Consider the following 25,691-nt stretch of genomic DNA (forward strand, 5'->3'; position numbering starts at 1 on the left):
TATTAATATATAAAAGTCCGATTTCATCGCTAAGCGCACAGTAATCTATTACAGGAACCGGGATTGGTATTATTCCATTAAGTCTGCTAAAGGGCCTGGCTGCCAGTGCACAGGACCGCTATATTTATTTCATGAACATGCACTGACGTGTTTGACATGTTGATGGAGATTACTGGACAATTTGCTTTCTCTGTTCAGATCCCTTGACGTCGAGAAAATAAGCAGCTCCAAAAAAAAGGGGGGGGGGAGGGGTGTTGCAGAAACAGCTTGAATTCTCTGTCTTTATCTAGCTATTCACTCACCAGTAAAAGAAAGCTGCAATTGCAGATTCAAGCCACATGCGGTAGTGTGCAGCAATTAGCAGATAAAGTGCTGACTAAAGTACTGAAACATGAAGTATTATTGAAGTCAAGGTCAAAAATGCTTCAGTTCTTTTTGTGAGGGGGCAGTGGTGGGGGGGAGAGAACCGCTCGCATTCTTTAAATGAATACCCAGTTTTCCCAACTTTTATTTTCTTGGCCAAGAGAGCTTTATGATCTTACTGACATGTTTGTAGCCCAAGCTTTTTAATTATTTTCCTGCTGGTTTTTCAAGCCAACATCATGCGTATGTTCTTTTAAGGGATGATTCATGCAGACACTGAATAGAAATGCTCCTTTGTTAAGGAAACCGGTTTTCAAGTCACATATACAAATTCGAGCTGCTTGTAATAGAGGCGTGTAAATGCAGGTTCCCAGGAAACAGTTGCACGGATGGGCACAAAGATTAAAATCTGCAGTGCTAATCTGCTTCCTTCTATGTAAATAAAAGACCCTCCACCACCACTGCCTTTTACAGAGGAATCGAACGATGGTTTCCCTGCTTCTAACTAGCCTGAAAGGATTGTCTAGGTAGAACCTGCAATCTGTTTATGAGTATTTACTTCCCATTAGTAGAGACCCTGCACTGCAGGAGCTCGCTGTTTTTCCCCTGGGTGTCAGTGTCTGATGTCTTACATCTGCTCAGTGATTGATGGAGCCTTGAATACACGTTATTACTCTCTCACAAGCAGAAATCAAACAGGCTATTAACTACATTACTTCAAAGAACTGTTTCAATACAATCTACTTATCTTAATTGAAACTTCTTTGTGTGGATATATATTTGCTGAGCAGTTAATTTACAGGTGCGCAGGAAGCAGTACATTGCATGGTAAAGCAGTTCTTAAACCATTTTTGGAGCGCAATTTAGAAAATAGCTTCCTGATCCAAAACAGAGGTTTGATTTTTTTAGAGTCTTTTTTTTTTTAATAATAAAGATTAGGTTGTTTAATGTACATCGATTTTAGGGCCTACGCTGCTGTATTTACTCAGTTGAAAGGCGAGAGATTCAGAAAGCGCCTTAAAAGCATGCCATAAGCATGATAGGTTTTGCAAGGTTTGATAAGAAATAATGTGTAAACATTATACAGGAACTTTAATATACCCTGCCACCGCTACAGGGTTTCCCGTAACGGTAGGCTTAAGATCAGGGCTTCAAACAAAACAGGGTCTATGCAAAATGCTGTGAATAAAACCGAAGAGATGCATATTGTGTATTACTTAGGAAGAGGATGCCTCCGGCTTTCTTCGGTGGTTTCCTGCATAAGACGTTGCAGCGTTAGAACAGGAAACTGACTCAGAGTCAATCAAAAAATATGATCTCGCCAAAATACTCAAAGCTCCAGCAAAACTCCTTGAACCTCGATGATAAGAACAATAGGTCTTCAGCCTTATACAGTATTTCCAAAGTGCCAGTAAACATCAGTTTGTGTATAAGCCCAGTAAATGTGCTGTATACAGCCTTGAAATAACCCCACATATAAAAAATGTAAGTATCAGATTAGACCCTGCCAAAGATAATGAAAGGGTAGAGATGCTCCCACCGTAATTTCCAGCAGACAAACAAGTTCACGCTGTCTCCAATATCTCGCAAAGTTTTTTTTTTTTTAATATTATTTACCTTAAATTATTAAACAGTCCAATGCCGCCGTGGGAATCACTTCTATTGTTTGAGCTTTATTGCATACAGTAATTTGATGCGCTGCCATTTCCCTTTGATTATCTCTTCATGTGGGAAGAAACAAGATAGATCTTGCTTTTTTTTTTTTGTCAGTTGCCACCGAAATATGGTTCTTAAAATGTCAAGTGGCTGCAATTGCCGCACAGATGAATGCATTATTGAAGATTTATTAAAAAGAAACACTGTGAACCCTTTTAGTCACTGCGTGCCAGCTATTTGCTCTCTCTCTCTCTCACAGTTCTATTAACTTTAGTCATGTGAATATTTTTTTTTCATTTAAAGTAATCCTGCTTCAAGTAAACGTTGCGACTAGAGGTGAAACGTTGCGAAAGCGTTAAAAATAGCTTACTAGTAATTTCAACATCCTGTAATTTTATCACAGATCAGATTTCAACTGTCATACTGTACAGCGCTTATTTTTCTTCGCATATTATACGTTTACTCCCGCTCCTCGAGCTAGCTCTCTTCTGCTCGGAACCGTGCCAGCACCGTGCAATTCAAGCAAAGTGCACCATTTCCACCCAAACTGGGCAAATGCCACCGGACTGGAAGGAGCCGGGCTTGCAACACTCAACAAGATGTTTTGCTATTTCATCGCTTTCCCTCGCCCCGTCCTTCTTAAGTTTCCCAATGTTTGCATAATAACCTTGCATCATGCAAACCGTGCAATGCTTCAGGACTCCAGAACAATAAATATACACATTTAAAGCCTTTATTGTCTCACGGTTCATGCCCCCGGTTTTCAACAGCTTAATTTCTACCTTTATTTAAGTGCTTTCTAAATGGATTTTCAGTTGGAAACTATTACCGAGCCAGCTTCTCCCCCCCCCCCCCCTCCCCACTTCCTTTCTAGAAAGGCAGTATTACCATAGCACTTCGTTATATAAACCATATTATAATTTTAGAGCACCCTGGGCGCCGATCAGCATTGTAAACACGTACGACTGTATATGCTCGAAAATTAAAGAAAGGACAGGCAGAACCGGCAGCCCGAATCCATATTCCGAGCAGATCTAGCGCTATCACGTATTGATTTCTCAGTGCCTCCTTTATTGTTCCATTCTCTAAGCGCAGGAGCTGCCCGCTCAATATTGTTTGCAAATCCTGTGATGTCAGCTCACTCGCCTTTTTTTTTTTCTGCTGAGTCTATTTTTTTTTAGAGCGAACGAATGCATTAATATTTATATGTTTATATAATCGATAACCTACTTTTCTCTTGCCCCCCCTTAAACGGGCAAGCAAACGTGCAGTTGACTAGACGAACAATATGGCAGTGAAGAATTGTAATTTAACTATCAACCAAATCTACATGTCTAATAAAAGCAATCTGCGATAGAGAATTAGAAAGAAGAGCGCCCCTGAATCTCTGCAGGAAATGTTCTTTTTATTATACATATACACGCAGGTCCTGCCAGAGCGATAATAACACGCGCCAATATTGGCGCACAGGAAAAATAAAAGCAATCAGCCCCCCGCGGCGCTGCTCGGTGCTACCGGGCTCGAAGGAAAGCCGCCGCCCGCACATGACCTCGGAGATTTTTGAAAAGCTTTCTGACTTGAGATCGCCTTAATCGGTTCGGGCTCCGGGGCGGTTGGTCGCCAGCCTCTGGCCGCCTGGCGAATTTGTGCGCCGCTTCGCCCTCCGATCCCGCTCCGGTTTCGGCACCGAGGGGAAATCGGGCAAGCAAAGAAATATTAGGTCGCTTGTGCGCTCATTTTGGAGACCGGGGGAAGGCGAGGGGTGGCTTTCATATTGCGGGTTCTGCGCTGCCGGGGCGATGTGCTGCTTTGCTCTGCCAGGACCTGATGCAATCCATTCAAGCCAACAAGTTTGGAGAGAATGTTGAGTTCAATCAATTCAGAACGTCGAGATGGAGCCCAACTCACTCAAGGTATTATTATCTACTCCCTTTATCGGCGCCCCCCGGGGCCCCCCGGCTCACACACCCATTCACCAAACTTTGGTCCAAACTTTAATTCCATGCAGCTCCCCCCCAAAAAAGTCAAAATTTTTTTTCAGGTGCTGGGGGGTGGGGAGGGGGGTACTTAAAAATTCCTTCACAAATCATTTCTACAGGACGTGTGCACATAAGCGGTTTTTTTTTTTTTGGGGGGGGGGGGTGATTCATTTTTACCTGCTCCGGGAGAAAGAAAGGGGGGGCTAACTCTGCTTGTCTTTTCTTTTTTTTTCTGCAGTGGGTCGGCTCGCCGTGTGGGTTACACGGACCTTACATGTTCTACAAGGCTTTTCAGTTCCACCTTGAAGGCAGACCAAGAATTTTGTCCCTTGGCGATTTTTTCTTTGTCAGATGTAAACCAGAGGATCCGATTTGCATAGCGGAGCTCCAGCTGTTGTGGGAAGAGAGGACTAACAAGCAACTTTTATCCAGCTCCAAACTTTATTTTCTTCCAGAAGATACTCCCCTGGGCAGAAATAGCGACCATGGAAAGGTGGTAAACGTTTTATTTGGCTTATACTGTTTGCTGCAAGGATAGAAGCCTCTCTTTGTGCCGATCTGTTTTAAGGAAGTGTTTTAAAGGGACAACGCGACAAAAAAAATAAGTGTCTATGTTTTAAAGAGTTTTTTTTTTTTTTTTTTTTTTTACTGCTGGTTGTGTCTGTCTGACAGAAAGGGGAGAGAAATGCTGAGCTAGGGAAGCTCAAATAACTTGTTTTAGCTTCAGTGTGAAGGTTTTGGGCAGCCTGGTGCTTAAAACAAATTATGTATTTTTCCTCCTGCTGTATCAACGTCACATGTTCTTGTTTCTGCTGATTGCATTCATTTCAGCCCTGGTGGGTTATTTTTGTAGATCTCGATATTGTTCAGTATTTGATATGTTTAAGAGGGCGGAAATTACGAAAAGGAGGCTGAGCGAGATCAAAAGCTATTGAGCTGGCAAAGACGTGTTGAATAAAGTGATAAATGACAGGTACTGGAATAATACATTCAAATAACTTGCAGATCTGCTTGGGCGTATTTAATGTAGGCATTTTACCAGCACAAACACGTTATGCGGTAACAACAGATCCTCGTTTTTTTTTTCTCCCCCCTCACAAATGCACTTGTGATCTGTTGCTTTTAAATCATTATGGAAAGTGGACCGCCTCCAGAAAGACGTTTAAAAGGTGGCATGCCCGCCTTACTTCTAATAATGGTAGAAGGTTACAGTTGCCTCCCTGGACTATTTTATGAATAGACTTTATTTTTGTACATTAAGACCATTATTTATCGGGGGGGGGGTCTAATATGTGCTCGAATGGCTAGCGAGGAGACATTTTTGGCCAATCCTGGTAATTTGGGACAGATGCGCAAATCCTTTTTTTTTCGGGGGGGGGGGGGGCTCTTGATTTTCAGTGCACTCTCGCAGCTCTGTTATTTCATGTGTGACCGCAGCTATGTGAGTGGCCCGGGTCAGCTGACTTGGAGACGTTAGCGCTGAACTATTTTTATAGTCTCTGAACTGTACTATATGTCTGTACTAATAGATTATTAGACAAAGCACACTACGATCTCACGGTTTCAGTGCTCTTGGCCCGTTCGCACCATTCCCACTGGCTAAAGTGCTGGATGGAAAGAACTCTTGATCCTCCTCCCATGAAATTATAGCCATCCCACGTTTCCTTATACCTCAATACTGTAGATATATTCAGTAAGTGCAGGCTCGGATTACTTTTCGCGAATGCAGCTTTGCTTTATTTATTTCTTTTGTGTTAATAGCTTGAGGCTGCCAAGCATGTCTCTCTAAAGTTTGTGTGTTGATTTTTTTTGGTCAGCAATCTTGGCAGTTTGCATCTTCTAGAGGCTGGTGGAGAACATTGGCAGGTTGACCTCTGGTTCGGTGCCCTCCCCCTGTCTAACTTTCCTGTGCAGCTGTCTCTCTTCTCCCCTCCCCCCTCGCTAGGACTTATTATTTGCCTTTCAAATTTATTACTTCAACATGGTCTGTCATCTGGAAACGGGGAAGGATTAAAATACTAACAAAAGAATACAGCTCTCACAGGTCGGCTCCTGCATCGCACAGGAAATGAATCATATTTTAGCCGTTATGAGGCAGTGTCACCTTTTATTTATTAATAAATTGACATTCTTGGGGCTGTTTAGTAGTGACCTGGCTATTTGTAATACAGTTCATGTTGACTTTGGTTTAAAGGCCAAACCTAAAGAATAGGATAAACACCATTTTAATCGGTTAAAACAAACAACCCCCAAAACATAATATACCTGTGCTGTAGTTTGTATTTACTTCTGGGGGGGAGGGGGAGGGGGCTTATTAGTCCAGAAATACAGTACCCCCAATTTTGAATGAAATAAAGCCGAAGAGTAGTAATGTGTTTTTAATGGCCCTTTGTGCATGCATTCTTAATAATATTTGTTCTTGGTGCGGAAACACAATGCTGTAATTACCTTCATGATAGACTTAGACGGAGGACCGTGAATCGCACAAGGCAAGTCTAATTGGAGACGGGCACACCTCAGACTTATGCAAATACAGAACGCGAGCGTATACGATCGTCCTGCTGCTAAATGAATTAAGGCAGGTAGAAAGTTTTTTTTTTTTCTCCCTAACGCCGTCCTGTTTTACACCCCGGTGATGTAATTTCCCCTCTGGCCCGAGTTACTCATTCATTAGCAGAATGGCAGCGGCAGAAACAGCAACAGCAGACAGTGATACTTCTTTGGCAGGGAGCCTACAGAAACTAGCGTTTAGAGCCAGGGCCTAGAGAGGGCAACATAACACTCCCATTAAGAAGCGTGCTTTGTTTTCACTTACTCCATTAACTTGTTTATATGCAGTCAAAACGATTTCTTATTATTGATTTGAGTCTTATAGGCCTATTTCTCTGTGCACATTTGAAGGAATAAATCAGAATAGTTTGCTCAGGTGCAATCCATTACTTAAAAGATACTTTTTCCACATTTGGTCAGGATGCTTTGGATTCAGCAAAGCGATATAGTTCGTTTGGTTTTAAGTGACTTTCCAAGATTTATTTTAGGATACAAATGTTTTGTTGGTGTTAGCATGTTTTACTCAAAGGTGTTTGCTGGTGTGGTTTAAGATGCAAAATTTCTGCGGAGTGGCTTCGCTAGCGATCCAAAAAAATTTGCATTTATTGTGGCAGTTTCCTCCTACTCCTGCAGAGATCTGAGGCCATGAACCCTCATTTGTAATTATCCGGATATTTTCTTTCCCCCTTCTCCCAACTTTACAGTTGTCTGGGTGGCTTATGCACCTGGATCTTAATTCTGGCCAGTGTAATTAAACTCTGGAGTTCGTTGCCAGAGAATGTGGTAAAGAAGGTTAGCTTAGCGGGGTTTTAAAAAGGTCTGGACGGCTTCCTAAAGGAAAAGTCCATAGACCATTATTAAACTGACTTGGGGGAAAATCCACTCCTTATTTCTGGGGTAAGCAGCATAAAATATATTGAACTTTTTCAGGATCTTGCCAGGTATTTGTGACCTGGATTGGCCACTGTTGGAAACACGATGCTGGGCTTGGTGGACCTTTGGTCTGTCCCAGTGTGGCAATACTTATGTACTTATTGCATGATGACAGTCTTGCTTTCCCCCCCTCCCCCAGTATTCCCATTCTAGTCTGTGTGAGAGAGCAGAACACCTGGAACTGAGAACAAGGCCCTTCACATGGTAGTGAGCCACACTGCCATCAACCTGGCACACTGGCCTATGTGTCAGCTTTAAATACTTTGGAAAGGCACATGCAGCCAGCATTGGAGTGAACGGCCTAGAAACATATTTCTAGCACCTGGGCCATATGCCAGTTTCTCAAGGGGGAAAATATGGTGTTGAACTGCAAACTCGTGTCTCACAGTGTATGATTGTACATTTGGTAAATCTTTTGGGTAGAGACTTTTGCGTGATTATGTCAAAAGTCAGCACAAGCACTCGCTGTGTAAAAGTTTAATTACAAACGATAAGCTGTTTTTTAACACCCTAGTCAGGGCTTTTAACTGTCGACAGATGGTTTGTAGTATCCATGCTGGTATGTGACTCTGGGTACAGTGCTAGATCCTAATATGTTGCTTTCGCTGCTTAAAAAGGATTTCAGTCAGTCTGAGCTGACATATATTCTATTGTTCCTCACCCAAAGCCATATACTTGTCTTGACTAGCTCCACACAGTGCTGCCTGTTTTGCTCCAGCCTGCATACATCTGGCGTTTTGATATACTCAGAACTTTTCTTTCGCTTCTCCTTAACAGACACGGATTCTTCTGCTCCAACATGTATTTTGAAATGAAGAAGAGGCCCCTCATAAGGGCATTTCAAAATGTATTTTAGGTGATAAATAGAAATAAATCAAAACGCAGAAAAGAAAATAAGATTGGACCTTTTATAAGTGGACTAACATGGCTACCACACCTCACCACTCAAAATTATTGTATGAAGTGGTGTGTTTCTGGAGGGTTAGAGCTTGAGTTTTGTCTGTTTCATTAGAGTATAGTTGAGTTCTTTCTAAAGTTGTTTTTCAGTTTAGTTGAAACATGGCTCCATTGTGCCAGGGACAGAGGAATACAGTGTACCTGAATGTAACTCACCTTGAGCTACTACCGAAAAAGGTGTGAGCAAAACAATAATAAATAAATTAAAAAAAAAAATATATATATATACATATTAAATAAAGAACTCTCTAAAGATGTAATACTATAATAGAAAGAATGACATCTGGGCAGTAATACTATAGTAGGTGTCCAGTTATGTAATATATGAATGCCTCATTGAGTTTTAGTTTCATAGGTGGCCCCATATTCAGATTGCGGGAGGCAGCCCAGCTAACCCCCGTGGTCAGCAGTGAGGCCGGATAATTCAATGCCAGGCTGTTTCCGTTGACCGGCATTTAATATCTGGTTTTATTTTTGGCCAGTTTAAACTTAGCCAGCCAAGCCAATATTCAGCGCTGGCCAGTTAAGTTTATAGTGGTGAAAAATAGACCTGCTATTTGGGTGGCCCGATTTGCCCACCAAGCTTAACTGGCGATGCACTGAATATTCACAAATAGCCGTTTGTATCACGCGAAATAACCAGTTAGCCGCTAAGCGCTGACCACAAATATTCAATGAGAGATAACCGATTCGCCAATAGCCAGTTAAGTGCTAGATAACCAGCCAGTCAAATAGGGCTGAGTCTGAAGGGGGCAGTCTTTGTGTGTCAGAGGTTTTTGGTTTTGTGCAATGCTTTAAAGATGTCACCCCCCAGGAAATATAGGGGCCAATATTTAGACTGCGGGAGTTAGCTTGGTTGCCTCCTGTGGTTGGCGGGGAACCTGGAAATTCAATGCCGGGCCATATCCAATGACCAGCATTGAATTTCTGGGGTTTTTTGGGGAGGAGGGGCAACTTAGCCAGTCAGCCGGTTCTAACTGGCCACGTCACGCAACATAGCCAGTGACCGGGCTAGCTGTTAAGCGTTAATATTCAGCCGAGATAGCCAGCTATCTTGTGCTGAATATTAGAGCTTAGCCGACTTTAGGTTATTTAACTGGCCAGAAGCCGCTCCTGGCCGGGTTAAATAGCACTGCATATCGGGCGGATACTGCTTGAGATATGAGAGACCTAGAATAAGTAACATTTCACTGTATATATTAAAGCCTAGCAGGTATCATCTACCTTTTCATAGTTATGATGAAATGCCAGTTGACTAGTTTTAATCCTCGTTTGTTCTCTTCGGCCTCCTTTACAAAGACGCAGTAGCTTCACAGGTCTCGGCAGTCTCGTGAGACTACCGCAGGGAAGTCTAGGCAGCCATTTTGAAAATGCAGCAGTGTTGGGCAGAGTAGCGGCAGCAGGCAGGAAATAGTGGGCCACTAGATCACCAGGGCCCTTTCAGGGTGGGACCATGGGGGCTGTAGCTTGCAGGAGGGAGAGAGCCTCTGGGTCCCTCAGAGCCTCTAGACCCTGGGGCACTGCCTGGGGGGCACCATATATAGAATCTAGCCATATGCAAATTAGGTGCACTTCTCTGCCCATCGAATTCATGGCTTTGGGTTGCTGAATAGCTGTAGGAGCTGTGCCAAAGATTTTGTGAATCAGAAGTGATGAATGTAAGATGCAGGCATGCAGCCTTTTCACCCCATGTTTTGTTTCATGACTGATGTGTGGAGGATTCAGGTGTGCCTAGTGACATAAGGATGTAGTTAAGAAACTGATCGATCTTCAGCTGGCATCAGTCAGTGTTTCTTTAAAGACTGATTGCCACTGGATAATTTAGACACAGATATTCAGTGCCGTGCTGTATCCGGGTCATTAGCGGCACCCAGAATTATGTGGGTATGGTGGCATATGTAATTGGGCAAAGTTAGGACTGCCTTTTGTGGGGTTCTATTTACCTGGTTAGCTATGCGGGCATTGGCATTGAATACTGCCAGTGCCCACCTAACTCCCGGTACCTCCCTGACGGGGCCGGCTTAACCTGTGGACCAGGGGCGTAGCCAGACCGGCGTTAGGGGGGATCCAGAGCCCGAGGTGAGGGGGGCACATTTTAGCTCCCCCCCCCCCCCGGTGCTGCCGACCCCCCCCCCCCCCGCCATTGCCAGCCGCCACCACCAACAACAACTTTGACCCCCCCCCCGCCAACAACCCTCTCGACCCCCCGCCGTCACCTACCTTTGCTGGCGGGGGACCCCAACCCCTGCCAGCCGAGGTCCTCTTCTTCCGGCGCAAGGCTTCATTCTGTTTCTGTGAGTCTGATGTTCTGTACGTGCAGGACATCAGACTCACAGAAACAGAATGAAGTCTTGCACCGGAAGAAGAGGACCTCGGCTGGCAGGGGTTGGGGTCCCCCGCCAGCAAAGGTAGACAACAGCGATGGCGGGTTGGCGACGGGAGGGGAGGTCCAAGAGGGTCGTCGGCAGGGGGGTCCAGGGCCAAATCTATGGGGGCCTAGGCCCCCGTGGCCCCACGTAGTTATGCCACTGCTATGGACCAGGTGAGGCTCTGGTCCAGGGCACTAGGGATAAAGGGGGTCAAACATCTGAACTTGTGATGTCACTGGCCCTATAGGTTAATCTGGCCCAGAGCTTTCCTGGCGGCATTGCGTGTGCAGGGAAAAAATAAGAGCTGGTAACTCCATTCCTGTTTTTGTCTCAGGCCACCTTCCCCTGTCTACCTTTTAAAGACAGTTTTTCGTTCCCAAACGCAGACAGTGTTTCACCTAACTCTACCCACATCGGCGCTCCAGTGTCTTCCTTCTGCCGCATCCTGGTCCCTCCTTTGACGTAACTTGCTGTTTCCACAGAGATGTGGTAGAGGGAAGACGCAGGGTCTGATGCAGATACTGTTAGGTAAAACGCTGTCAATATTCAGGAGGGGAAACTGCCTTTTAAAAGTAGGCCGGGGGGGGGGGGGGGGAGGATGGCCTGAAGGGGAGGACTCCAAAGGTTGGCTCAGGGCGCCATGGTCCCTTGAGCCAGCCCTGCTCCCCGACTCTGTTTTTGTACCACCCTGGCACTAACCAGCAAATGCCGCGTTGGTCAGAGCTGATAACGTAGTGGCACGGTCTGGTTAATTGCTGCTGAATATCATCCGCTCAGTGTGGTTTACGTGGGCAGGACCTTCTGCCTGCCTGTTTTAACCATGCTGAATATCGACCCCCAAAGAGAATTTTCACAATTCTTTAAATAGTTGTTACTTTTGGCCTTAAGGAAAGAAACTGCAAGTATGTATTTATGTAACGAAAATGTTACCTATTGACTCAAACTCATTATGTATCATGGGCTTTCTTTCAAGCCCTTTGAGTGCAGTTTTCAAACTGTTTGCCAACGTGAATAGGCTTAACCTATGGACCAGGGGCATAGCCAGACTTTGGCTGGAGGGGGGTCCAGAGCCCGAGGTGATGGGGCACATTTTAGCCCCCCCCCCCAAGCTGCCGCCCCCCCAAGCCGCCACCACCAACAACTTTGACCCCCCCCCTTCCGACGACCCTCTCGACCCCCCCCCCCTCCCGCCGCCAACCCTCCCCTGCTGCCGCCGTTGCCTACCTTTGCTGGCGGGGGACCCCAGCCAGGCGAGGTCCTCTTCTTCCCACGCAAGGCTTTGTTCTGTTTCTGAATCTGACATCCTGCACGTTGAGTCCGATGCAGAGAGGCTCATGATAGAGCCACTGTGAACTTAATTCTGTGCCATGCAGGAACCTAACAATATGCAAGTTTAAAATGCACAGAACTTGTGCATTAATCAGGGGAAGCTGACTGGACAAAAGCCACTGAGAGGGGGGGGAGCAAGATTCCATGGGCTCAGCGCCCAAGAGGGGGGGGGGGGCCCAGCGCCACAAGGTTTCAAGGGAGCAGATGCTTCTTCCCACCTGCCTGCTTTAGGAGCAGGACACAAAAGACTGCGGAAAGGTGCAGGGGTGGCGTTGGCAGCCTGAGTATGGGGGTCTGCCCAACTCTGGGGAGGGGGTGGTGTGGCGGCGGCGGCCCAGATGGGGGAATGGTCCTGCCCCGGGCCTGGCTGTGTCTCTCGGTGGCCCTGGGCTGGACATATATGCACAAGAGGCTGCGTTTATCACAAAACCTTGGTGTACGTGTTCAAATGAATCTGTGGGAACACATTGGTGCCTGTTCTTCTGCTCATCAATATTAGCCTCACAAAAATGTCTTGCACATTAAATTTTTTTTGAGGCCTAATATTTATACACAGAATAGGCACTGATGTGTGCTCACACTTTCAATTTTGTTAGGATACGGACTCCCTTCAGTCTTAAAGTTGCAGACACTTGTTTGTGGTTGCAAAAGAAGACAAAACTGGCAGAAAACTGGCATAAATCTTCTCCACTAATGCTTCTGTGCTCTAATTTCTCATCTTTTGCACGTGTCAAAAGCCACTGTTTTCTTCTCTGCATTCACAGCATGTTTTAATGCGCTAATTACCATACGTTTTAATGTCTTCCACGTGAGTTAACGCCTGCGCTCAACTGCTTCCTGCATTGTGTGACCACTAACCTGCTCGTAAAACCTGCGGTAGTTTTCTGCATCGGTCCATCAGTTTCAGTGTGGTTTTCCATAATGTGTGCACTTGCAGGTGGATCATGGGAAGTGTTGTTGGGGGAAGGGGGATATTTTGACTGAATTCTAAAAGTAATACCTATAGATTGACATTTCAAATCTCTACAAATTTTACTGTTCCAAGACTTTGCTGATGCTGAAATTTTAGTGCAAAGATAGGTTTCCTAGAAAAAGTATATCCAAAGTCCATGGTAAAAAAAAAAAAAAAAGTAAACAGGGACCTAAGTACTTTTGATGAGTAATCATTAAGTATCACAGACTTTTTGAGGTCTTTCCTCCACTATTTAGCTTGATAGTGCCGTGGATCTGAGAATTTGCTGTCTGTAAATTTCTTTCTTTTCTTTTCTTCCACACCATTCTGAACTGATATTTGTGGCTATTTGGATATGGCTTGGACTTGATTAATGATTGCTCAAATATATGTTTATATGATAAATATTTAATCTGTATGGAGGTGCACATATATGCGTGTTCATGAAATATATATTGTGTTAAGATACCAAATTCTTATCAAAAGCCTTCCATGGAGTACAGCAGAGTTGGTGAGATGTTCTTTGAACCCCTTGGTACCTCCCTCCTCTAGCACAGTATTGAATATATAGCTCAGTGGTTCTCAGCTGGGTCTCTGTGGTACAACCAGCCAGACGGGCTTTCAGGATATCCACAAGGAGTATGCATGAGAATTTTATGCATATCTGTCTTATGCGTAAACCTGACTGGCCAGGTGTGTCCCAAGGAGTGGGTTGAGAGCCACAGATATATGTATATATCCTTTACTTTCTAACATTAATAGTGCCAATAAACATCTAATACACATTTGCACACTACAAAGTCCCTTTTATGCAGCTATTGTGCATTAGTGGTCATAAGACATAAGAATTTCCATACTGGGTCAGACCAAAGGTCTGTCTAACCCAGTATCCTGATTCTAACTGTGGCCAGGGCAGGTCACACCTACCTGGAAGAATCCCCCAAACTTGCAAGATTACCTGCTACCTACCCCCAGGGAAAATCAGTGACTTTTCCTAGGTCTGCCTTAATGGTTTATGGACTTTACCTCCAGAAATGTGTCCAGTCCTACCTGTCAGAATCCCCCTCCCCCAAATTGCAAGATTACCTGCTACCTACACCCAGGGAAAACCAGTGACTTTTCCTGGGTCTGTCTTAATGGTTTATGGACTTTACCTCCAGAAATTTGTCCAAATCTTTTTTTTTTCTTTTTAAACCCAGCTGTGCTAACTTCATTTACCACATTGTCTGGCAAAGAGTTCCAAAGCTTAACTGTATGTTGAGTGAAAAAATATTTTCTCTTGTTTGTCTGCTACTGTGTAACTTTGCTGTGTATAGTCTTTGTACTTTTTGAAAGAATGAACAATTGATTTGTGCTTATCCATTCCACTCCACTTAGTATTTTATAGATCTGTCATATGCCCCTCAGCGTGTCTTCTCCAAGCTGAAGAGCCCTAACCTCTTTGACATTTCTTCTTGTGAGAGTCATTCCATTACTTTAATCATTTTGGTCACCCTTCTCTGTATCTTTTCTAATTCTGCTATATCTTTCTTTTTTTGTTTTTGCGGTAACCAGTAGCGCACTTTAATTCAGGCCCAGTGTGACCCATATAGTCTTCAGATGCAGATTTCCATGACAAACTCAACTGTTCGTATAGAACTGAAATAGTTATCAGGTCTATATTGAGCCATGGTGGTCAGCAGTTTTTTAAACACAGCCTATGGCGGTGAAAATAAAATTATCCAAAGATTCAATAGTTGCTGGCACCGAATATTCAAATAAGGTGCCCTGTGCTGGAAACTAGCTGCATAGTGGAAATAGTCCTTCTACTGTCTGGATAATTTTGTCGATAAGACAACTTTCTATCATCCTGACTATTGCCACTATCCAGGTACATTTCGGAACAGCCCTGACACTAGTATCGAGGATATTCAGCGACACTGTTCTGCTAGTGCTTCTGAATATCTTAGTTGGCGGCGCTTACACGGGTAACGTGCTGTTAACCGGGCAAGTGCCCTAATTTTTGTATTTATATTGGCAAGCAAGTTTTTTTTGTGAACATTTTGTGAACAGAATGCATAGTGTGAAATATTTCTGCTGTTAAAAACTCTCATTAACCTCCTTTCAAAACGGATAAGGAAAGGTGTTTTTTTTTTATTTTGTTGACAATAGGGTTCATGTAAATAATGTTGAATACTGAAAACATCGTCAGCAGTTAGGTTTAGAACATTTGAGTAATAAAACCCTGTGTAAATGTGTTTCTTGATTACTTTGTGATGTTCTATTAATAATGCAAGTGCAGTTAGCAAATTCAAGTTTCATGGCCGGCAAGAACAGGGCTTTGGTGGGGAGGGAGGGAGGGAGAACCTATAGGTCAATACTTAATCCCTGCAGTCAGCATCTGTCTTTTTTTTTTTTTTTTAAATGCCTGCTGCAATAGTTTAAGGGGTATGTTTACTAAGGCGCGCATTAGCGTTTTTAAGATGTGTTAAACGCTAACACCAATGCATTCCTATAGACACATTAGCATTTAACACGCATTAGCGTTTAAGATGTGTTAAAAACGCTAATGTGCCTATAGCACACCTTTGAAAACACAGGCATAAATCTTTTACATATATTAGTGTAAACCTCCCCCCCCCCCCCGTAAAAAGTCGCCAAACATTGCACGTGCAAATTTGGGCCCAATTTGTGTGTTCAATTTAATTGAATAATGAGCCAATTAGCACCAATATTTTTTAACAAGCAATTATTGACACTAATTAGATTTAATTGGCATTTAGGTGCAGGATCCATGCCTAAAAGTTACATGCGAGCAGAAAAAGGGGACGCAGAAATGGGAGGGGCATTCCTACAACTAACGCGCATTGCTAGAGAATAACGGGCACGTAGATTTGGACCATGTTTCAGTTGGTGCAAATGACTGCGCCTAAAGTTAGGTGTGATTCCAAGATGTAAGCGCTCTTCTATAAACCGTGCCTAACTTTAAGCACGGCTTATAGAACAGCGCTTTCGTCGGCGCCAATTTTTGGGGTGACATATATAGGATCTAGCCTGTAATCGACCGTGCGGAATATACGTGTGACCATGCTATACATATAGTGGCGATATTTAGCTCCTATCCATATAGCTGAATGGTTTAATTTGGAGTGATCTTTTTACTGGTCTAAACAGCTTTGCTGTTTGGATTGTTGCTGAATATTGCCAACTGTCTGTATAGTTGGGTAGAATGCCCACGGTCTGCCCTCACTTCACCCCAGGGCAGCATAAGAATTTGCAGCCACACTTTTCTATAAGGAGCCATTTTAAGTAGCAAGAATGCACGTAAATGCTGGAATTCTAGTCATTTACTCATATATGTAGACACAGTTCATGTATTACCATCTTCCAGCCGCACAGGAGTCTGTAAAAATGTATCTAGATGTGATGGTGTGTGCTTTGCAGGTGCCCGTTCACATAGATGGAGTTTGGGTGGATTGTACAATTAAAACCTAATCATCTGCATGATCCTTTGCAGTGTGTGTGGTCCTTTTACGAAGTCGTGGTAAAACAAAATGGCCTGCGGTAGTGTGGTCACATGTTTTTGGCATGGGCTGGGCTGTTCTTTACTGCATCTGCGGGGGCAAACCGCTTTTTTTTATATAGGGGCAGTCAACAGCTTCACTAAAATTAAAGGTAGCGCATGCCTATTTACTACCTGAGCCCTTCCTCCGCCCATTGACCTAGTGGTAAGGGCCACTCGGCAAGTGTGTGGCAATGTGGCTGCTCTGCAGATTACTGCTGGAAATTTTCTCCATGGTAGAAAGTAGAAAAATATTTTCTACCGCTGGAAACCGTGCACCAACATCGACATTACCACCAGGTGGTCACGCTATCTGGGCTGTAGTGTTGATTTGGCACGTGATACATGTGCAGTAGCCCTACCGCCACTCAGTAAAAGGGCTCCTTTGTGTGTGTGTGTGTGTATTTACACCAGCTCTATGGCCGATATAAATGTCCCATGTCTGCGAAGTAGGAGTGTGTAAGGTGGCTTATACTAATATTTTCTAGAGAAAAGCAGGCACCTGCCTTCCTAGACCCTGAATCTTGGTGCCCCCTTATAAAGTTTTTCCACGTGTGCAGAGCACTTAGGGGTCCTTTTTACTAAGGTGCACCGAAAAATGGCCTGCGCTGTTGTAAGTGCATGTATTGGACATGCGCAGGCCCATTTTTCAGGGGGACTGCAAAAAAAGGCCTTTTTTAATTTTATTTTGGCCGAAAATGGACGTGCGGCCAAATAAAAACTGGCGCTCGTCCATTTTAGGCCGGAGACCTTACCGCCACCCACTAACTTAGTGATAAGGTCTTGCGTTTTAACCAGGCGTTAATCGTTAGCACATGTACACTGCTGATTACCACCCGCTTAGCGTCGCGCGGAAGAAAATGAAAAAGTATATATTTCCGCACACGCATAAAAAATGGAATTACCGCCCAGGGCTTGTGGTAGCCAGGTGGTAGTTCCAAATTGACGCGCATTGGACACATATAGGCGCCTACACGCTTTAGTAAAAGGGCCCCTTATACAGTTGTCCTATTGTGTATGAAGTGCTGTATAGATTTAGGTGACAAGAATGCACGTAATGCAGTTATTTTAGTCACTTATGCATGCACATGGACACACATATATATAAATGACCATTTTCCAGGTACACGGTATTCTGTTAGTACACACCAGTGCTTGATGGTACGTACTTTGCAGATGGTCATTCACATAGGTGGAATTAAGGTGGAGCATGAACAGGGCATATGCTTACACCCAGGTTGTTAAAACATGTAAATTATAGCATTTTAAAATTTAGGCGTGTAAATTTGTCAGTTCTATGGCTACTGAAAGTGATTGTGCTTTAAGATATAGGTGCGTATTTTACCTGTTAAACTAGTTTTTTTTTAAATGATTAGCAGGTGCATTCTTTTCTTTATAGAATACGGTCTATATATCGGTGTATTCTTGGTGCCGATAAATAAGCGCATCATTATAGAATTACCCTCTTACCCCCTAATAACCTCTCAATCATAAAAAAATGAAAAACTACGATGCATTCATCACTCCCGCAAATGCCACCTGTTTTTCCTACCCGTTATGTAAACTCATTCTACGCTGCTACTGATCATTTAAGACTGAAATTTTGTAATCGTCTCTCTTGTATTATGTAAGTCACATTGAGCCTACCAAAGGGTGGGAAAATGTGGGATACAAAGGCAAATAAATAAATAATTCTATGAAACTTGCCAAAAATTGTGCGCATTTTTGTTGTCGCAAATGAATGCGCCTAAATGTACGCGAGACCCCTGCGCTTAAGCCCTATTCTGTAAACCACACCTAACTTTAGCCATGGATTATAGAATAGCACTTAAGCTGCTTTTTCAGCAATGATTTTTTTTAGGTGTGATTTATAGAATTCACCCCTTAGTGGGTACTGCTTTCCACTACTGGTCCACTGAATTATTAGGCAAAGTCGATCTTGTCAGTGTTTTTCAGTTAGAGATAAGATTGCATGTCAATTGTGGGATCTCAGGGAGACACATACTGGCAAGCACTGAATATTTCTGTGGGTTTGGTAACAGAATCTCCTTCAAAACAATTTTTCACTTGCTTTCCATGATTACCAGTGAATTTAATCTTAACAATTAGCTGATCTTCTGCTATCTTCCCCCCTCCCCTCCTTATAAAGTACAACTTATGACTTCTAGCCATTCTGCCAAGACTAAGAACGGCAGTCATGAGTTTGGGTTTACTTAAATACAATTTGATCTTTTTATATTGCAAAGTGACGCTTAACTAAGTAGTGTGTTTAGGATTTTGTGTGTCCATATTCTCATACTGTCTATTAATTGCTTGGTGTTCTGAAGTTAAGTACAGAGTGATCATAGTTATAAGAGGCATATTAGGAAATAAACACGTCTGCTAGCTCCTCATTTTTGTAATAAGCTTATTTTATTTTCCAACAGTAAACCAAAGAACCGTGACATCACTCGGGGAGAAAGCACGTAGGGCTGATTTAATAAGCCAGCAGCTTGACTTCAGTGCTACTTAAAACACTTCCCTCTTTTTTTTGCTCAAACATTTTTGTGGCTTCTTTTCCGATACAGACTAAACAGAAGGTAGAAACCATTCACTGTTCACCACAGTTGCGATTCCCAGCCCGATCAATGGCACAAAACATTAAACTCTTGTCTTTGAGAATAATAGACCATACATGCTACACCCTCAAGCATGTTGAGCTACTGTTCAGCCTACAAAATAAAAATGTTCTAATTATGTCTTTTAAATAAGCATAGGAGTGAATTAATGAGACCATATTTTGTCTTTTAGTTGCTTAGTTACACAGTAGTATTCCTGAGCATGTGTAAGATAAATTGGCCCTTTTTATGCGACTTGTCCTTTAACCATAATTACTGTATTGCTCGGGAGAGTAAAGCATATGCAGGCTGTGTAGTTTTTAATAATGTGCAACCTGGTTGAGGTATATAATATATATAATAATTCTACTGTAATCCACCCGTTTTATTGAAACAACAGGGAATTGCAGAAATATGCTGGCGGTGGGTTGTTGTCAGCCAGTTCTGAGGATTCCATTATCGCAAGCAAGACTTTACTTTATAGAGTACTATAAATATTTTTTTAGTATTTTGGCCTGCACTGTCTCTTCAGAGGCAATCTTGCTTCCTTACGGTGGCTGTCCAGTGTGCTGTGGCACACTTTTCTCTGTTTGCGTCCTCTTTACAGCGCATGAAACAGTGGATTTACATGTTATTTTCAGTGTCTTCTTGAGCTCAGCTCAATATTTTGTAGCTAAAATGTTGTCAGAAGGTCAGAGGAGCCTCAGTATTCCATGGCAGCAGTCCAGTGACCTCAGCTTTTGGCAGGCATCCATGTTTCTGCTTGGAGGTGCCAAGGTTGTAGATAACAAGAGTTTGTTTTCATTTTCAAAATATTTTAGATCTTACCTAACAACACATCTTCTGTGCTTTAGGTCCTGCGGAAGGATTGGAAGGGGGTAATGGACACTTTAGGTGTGTTTCAGCTAACAATCTGTACAGGATGGGAATCTTGAAGCCAGTATTAAGTGGAATCTGATATGAAAATCCACTCTTCTTGCTCAATAGGTTGTGAAAGTTGACTCAATTGTTCTATATGAAATGCAAGTAAATTATTTACAGGTATTAGTTAATCAAGATGCATATACTGTACTGTTTTGCAATAAGATAGAAGCAGAAGAAAAGGGAATGGCATTTTTTATTTTTAAAGGCCTGTATACTAATGGGTGTTAACTTTAACACCTGTGTTAAATAATGCCCACATGAACACACATTTAACACCTGTGTGCGAAGCATGTTAACCTGTGCTATTTGCATACACATTGACATTACCACGGGTTCTCCAAGCATGTGTGGGTCAGAGAGTCAGTGGTGTCATTTTGAGTTTGCCAGGAGGATGGTCTCACAGCTCCTATTTGCTCTTGACAATTTGGGGAACATCTTTTAATACGAGTGAGGGACTTCAGGAATTGTGTGGGCCCAGGTGTTCATTTGGAGATTGGGGGAGGGGTGAAGATTTCAGACTTGTGTTGGAGGGTCCATGGAGATCCATTGTTCTGCAGGGGATAGAGAAAAATTAAGGGGGAAACTCCACAGAGGGTGTTATTTTAGCCTGCCTGTATTTCATCTTGCAGGGAAGGGACTTCCCAGTGCTGTGTCACTTTAATTTTTGGCTGCTTGTTGTAAGGAAGCCTATATATGCCTTGGACTCGCCTGGCTTATTTGAAGGAGTGGTAAAGGGAAATTTTGTGGAAGCTGCTTTAAACTTGGTGCTCCAACCAGGCCTTTAACGGAAGAAGTAAATGACACCAGCTGCACATACTATAGCAGGACATGTTTATCCACTCCACCCTGGCTAAGATAATGTTCAAGCAACTTTCATTAAACCAGTGCCCTATTTTCTTACTTCTGTTATCCTGTCTTATCTATGTTCCATCTTTGCTTACACCTGACGCTGTCTGTTTAAATGTTTTGTTGTATATTGTGTTGACATTGTAATGTAGCATACTATTTGTTTGAGTATTTTTACTGCTGTAATTATCTATTGCTTACTTTTGACTTATTTTTGCTGTACACCACCTTGAGTGAATTCCTTCAAAAAGGCAGTAAATAAATCCAAATATATAAATATAACAGAGAGATTGGAATTGAGATGTCCAGTCTGGAGCTTACTCGATTCCAGTGGTATTTTAGAAAAGGATCCAAGAGTGAATGTGTGTTTTCCACTGGAAGCAGCCATTTCACAAATATACATTTTGGGGGGGGGGGGGGGGGGGGGGGAAATGACAGCAAGGAAGTGTTGGCACTCACACAGGGAAGTGGCAGTTTCACAACTTCAGTGTGTTAAGCGCCAACACCTCCATGTGTAGCTGCTTCATTTTACAAACCTACGTTTGCCAGTTAAGTAGTAAGGTTGCAATGTTTTTATTTATTGAATATTTTAAAGTATGCAACTAAATAGTGTACATATAAACTCAAGGGAATAGGAACAATATTACAGTAAATTATGCCCTTAATAGAGAGGTGTGGTAGCCGTGTTAGTCCACTCTTAAAGGTAATCAATAGAAATCAAACAAAATAAAACATGGAAAATAAAATAAGATGATACCTTTTTTATTGGACATAACTTAATACATTTCTTGATTAGCTTTCGAAGGTTGCCCTTCTTCGTCAGATTGGAAATAAGCAAATGTGCTAGCTGACAGTATATATAAGTGAAGCATCCAAGCCTTTCATTGACAGTCTAACACCCACCCACCCTGTTAGACTGTCAATGAAAGGCTTGGATGCTTCACAGTGTGGTAAATTTAAAACGAATCGGAGAAAATTTTTCTTCACCCAACGTGTAATTAGACTCTGGAATTCATTGCCGGAGAACGTGGTACGGGCGGTTAGCTTGACGGAGTTTAAAAAGGGGTTAGATAGATTCCTAAAGGACAAGTCCATAGACCGCTATTAAATGGACTGGAAAAATTCCTCATTTTTAGGTATAACTTGTCTGGAATGTTTTTACGTTTGGGGAGCGTGCCAGGTGCCCTTGACCTGGATTGGCCACTGTCGGTGACAGGATGCTGGGCTAGATGGACCTTTGGTCTTTCCCAGTATGGCACTACTTATGTACTTATGTACTTATGACGAAGAAGGGCAACCTTCGAAAGCTTATCAAGAAATGTATTAAGTTATGTCCAATAAAAAAGGTATCATCTTATTTTATTTTCCATGTTTTATTTTGTTTGAATTCTATTGATTGCCCTTAATAGGAAATGATTATCCCCAATATTAGACCCCCAAAAGGTAGGGAGAGGATTACATATAGGAGCTTAGTGTAGAGAAAGGGGGAAAAAGGAAAAGGCAAATAGTGAGAGGTCCCAGTTTAGCTATTAATCTCAATATTTCTTAAGGCTCAGCTGAAACTCTTAGAATCTAAGAAGACTTAATTGTTCAGGAAGGTGAAAATTAGAGAATGACATGGGGACGGGGACCCACGGTAACCGCGGGGGCAGATCCGACGGGGAGAGGATGGGGACAAACTTTGTCCTTGTGTCACTTTCTACTTTGAAGCCTATTAATGAACTGGACTGTTATTTATGTTTAATTGATTGGAAAAACAAACAAACATGCTGGCCACCGCTAGCAAAATTTGGATGGGGGATCCTGTACATCCTGCTACCAGCACATCTTCTAAGAAGACATCTTCTATTGCAGGAGGGACTGTGGAAGACAGGAGAGCTAGACTGAATCCCGAGATTGTTGATGACTTCTTATTCATCCACAGATTAAAAAATCAAAACAGTGCTCTTTATTAGGCATATTTCTCCCCTCTACGGCATACAGACGGGTTGTATTTTGTACCCCTGACCATTTTAATAGGGTGGATTAGGATTCCTTGTGGTAGTAGAAGTCGGCTATTGTTGGGGTTGGAAGGGTAGAGGGTTGTGGTGGTGGGAGGGTTTTATTATAGTTGCTTGTTGTTATTATTGTTTTCTATTTGTACTTTATACACAACAGTTGCACAGCATATTGTTCCTTTTTATACTTTAATAAAAAGATTTAAATATAAAATCATAAGTGTTCGAGGCTTCTGCATATGAGAACAGAGCTGCTGGGGATGGAGTGGGGATGAGGACAGGGCCTGCGGGGACAGGACGGGGATGGAGATGGGGCCTGTGGGAATGGGGACAAATTTTATCTGTGTGTCATTCTCTAGTGAAAATATATCTAGTTCCAGAGTGTTGGATATCTTAGTTGAAACTTAGCCCCTAAATTTATAGTTTCTTGTCTCATCAAAAGAAAAGCTTTACATCTTTCTTGAGTGGCTTTAGCTACATCTGGAAATATCCATACATTTTGCCCCCCCCCCCCCCAAAAAAAAAGGGTTTGAGAATTCCTAAAATAAAGCCATAGAGGGGCATGATAAAACGTCCAAGTCCGATTTTGGGACGTTTTGTTAAAACTGTCCAGAAATCGAGTGGTGAACATAGACGTTTTCTGGTTCGAAAATTGCCTTTTTTTTTTTCTTAGACATTTTGTGGTCAGCGTGTTTTTTTTTCTTTTGTGACCATTTTGAGGGAAAAAAAAACATCCAAGAGAAAAGTGCCCAAAACCAGCCATTGGGATGTCTGGGGAACATCATTCTTAGTAGACTGGCCACACAGACATCCCAGCAGAGCATTGGGGCAGTCTAGGGGGCACTGCAGTGTACTTCAAATAAAAGGTTCCAGGTAGAGAGCTGAACGGGGTTACCACTGGGATCTGACAGGAATGGAACCAGGTCCATGGGGATGGACCCTAGCCTTATGGGGATCTTGCGGAAGCATAGGCGAGTTGAGTGACATCTCCCCTCCCCTCCCCTCCAGCCCTGGGTACACTCCCTGAACATACCTCAGTACATCCTGGTGATCCAGTGGGGCAGGCCTGCCCACTGATCCTCTCTCTTGTGCTGTTTGTTTTAAAATGGCTGCTGAGACTTCAAGCGGCAGCCTCACGAGACTTCCGCGGAAGTTTTACGAGGCCACCGATTGAAGTCTCCACAGCCATTTTAAAGAAATGGCGGAAGAGAGAGGATCAGCGGCAGCAAGCAGGAATCTTTCCTGCCCCACTGGACCACCAGGATGCACTGAGGTATGTTAGGGGAGGACACCCAGGACTGGAGGGGAGGGAAAGTGGATGGATGGAGTTGTGCATTGGTGGGAATTGGGTGGGAGAAAGCAAGGGAGCTGCAAAAAGGGAGGGGGGGGGGGAGCTGGAAAAAAGTTTGGTAAGAGGGACATACGTGGAGAGGAGGAAGGAGAAATAGAGCACATGGGATAGAAGGGGGTGGAGGGGAGAGGGGGACATGACGATCATGGATGAGAGGGAAAGGAAAGGGGGACATGTTGCTCATGGATGTTTCCTTTTTGAAAACGTGCATTTAATAAAAAAAAAAAAAGAAGAAAATGCATTTGTGTTAATTTTACCAGTATTTATATTATCTGGCTTTCTTGGGGGGGGGGGGGGGGGTCAAGGTGACTGTGCGGCGAGGTGTGATGCAGTGTGGCAGTGCGGTGGGGGCGGAGCTGGGTGGGTCGAGGTGTAAATAGAGGAAATTACTTGTGGCGGGGGCGGGTTAGATTCCCATGGGGACGGGTTTGATTTCTGTCCCCGTGAAACTCTCTAGTTCCAGGTGCACATCTCACCATAATCCCCTTATATTGTATGGTGAGCCCTCCAGGAACAGAGAAAAACCTACTGGACCTTACTGTACACCACTACAATAGCTCTCAAGTTTGCAAGTATCACCTATATGTAGGTACAGTAGGTATGTAATGGTTTTTGGATGGCTCACACGTTCCACCACAAGTGTACTAGTTGGGATATGGGTCTGGGTCCTATTCTCTACAGTCCACTGCACCGACCACTAGGCTACTCCTGGGACCTGTCTTCTGCTCTAACAAGAACGGTCTTCATATCTGAAGCTGTCATAGAGATTGGTAGATACTGTCGCATCTTAGGGGAGAGGGGAGTAAGGGGCGTTATACCTTAATCCAACCAGTGGTCATTTAGGGCACCCTTTGGTCTAGCTAAAAACATCTTACTTTTGGCCCATGTCCTGCCCAAAACGTGGCCCCTTGAAATTTGGACAAACTGTGGAGAAAACATCTAACATCGAAGTGTTGAAAAATCAAACCTTGCACTTTTTAATGAGAAAAAAAATGTCCATCCACCTTATCGGAATATCATCTTGTCTTTGTTCATACTGGAATCGGCTAACGCCGTTTACGGTACTATGTAAGCCACATTGAGCCTGCAAAAAGGTGGGAAAATGTGGGATACAAATATAACAAATAAAGGCGCAGGAGAACTAACGCATGGGTTGCGTGCACCAAATCGGAATTACCGCTGGGCTAGCATGTGCGCCTGGCAGTAATTCCAAGTTTGGTGTGCACCAAATCCCACGGTAGAAAATAATTTTCTATTTTCTACCGCTGGGGCTGTTCCCGGCTGTTCCCGGCGGTAATCCATAGTTGGCGCATGGCGCATGTTGCACGGTTACCGTTAAGGTAGCGC

At 43.3% G+C, this 25,691-nt stretch overlaps 1 protein-coding gene across 1 annotated transcript in view; it reads left to right on the forward strand.

Annotated features, from left to right (window-relative positions):
- Window positions 1–3,911: 3,911 nt before the first annotated feature.
- Window positions 3,912–25,691, forward strand: part of ARID5B (AT-rich interaction domain 5B) — a 295,401-nt gene continuing 273,621 nt past the window's right edge. The window contains exons 1-2 of the mRNA XM_030203113.1: window positions 3,912–3,932; window positions 4,237–4,491. Of these exons, the coding sequence (XP_030058973.1) occupies window positions 3,912–3,932; window positions 4,237–4,491 (276 nt within the window). The remainder of the gene's footprint in view (window positions 3,933–4,236; window positions 4,492–25,691) is intronic.

The sequence above is a fragment of the Microcaecilia unicolor genome, chromosome 5, assembly GCF_901765095.1.
Source record: "Microcaecilia unicolor chromosome 5, aMicUni1.1, whole genome shotgun sequence".
Taxonomy (NCBI): domain Eukaryota; kingdom Metazoa; phylum Chordata; class Amphibia; order Gymnophiona; family Siphonopidae; genus Microcaecilia; species Microcaecilia unicolor.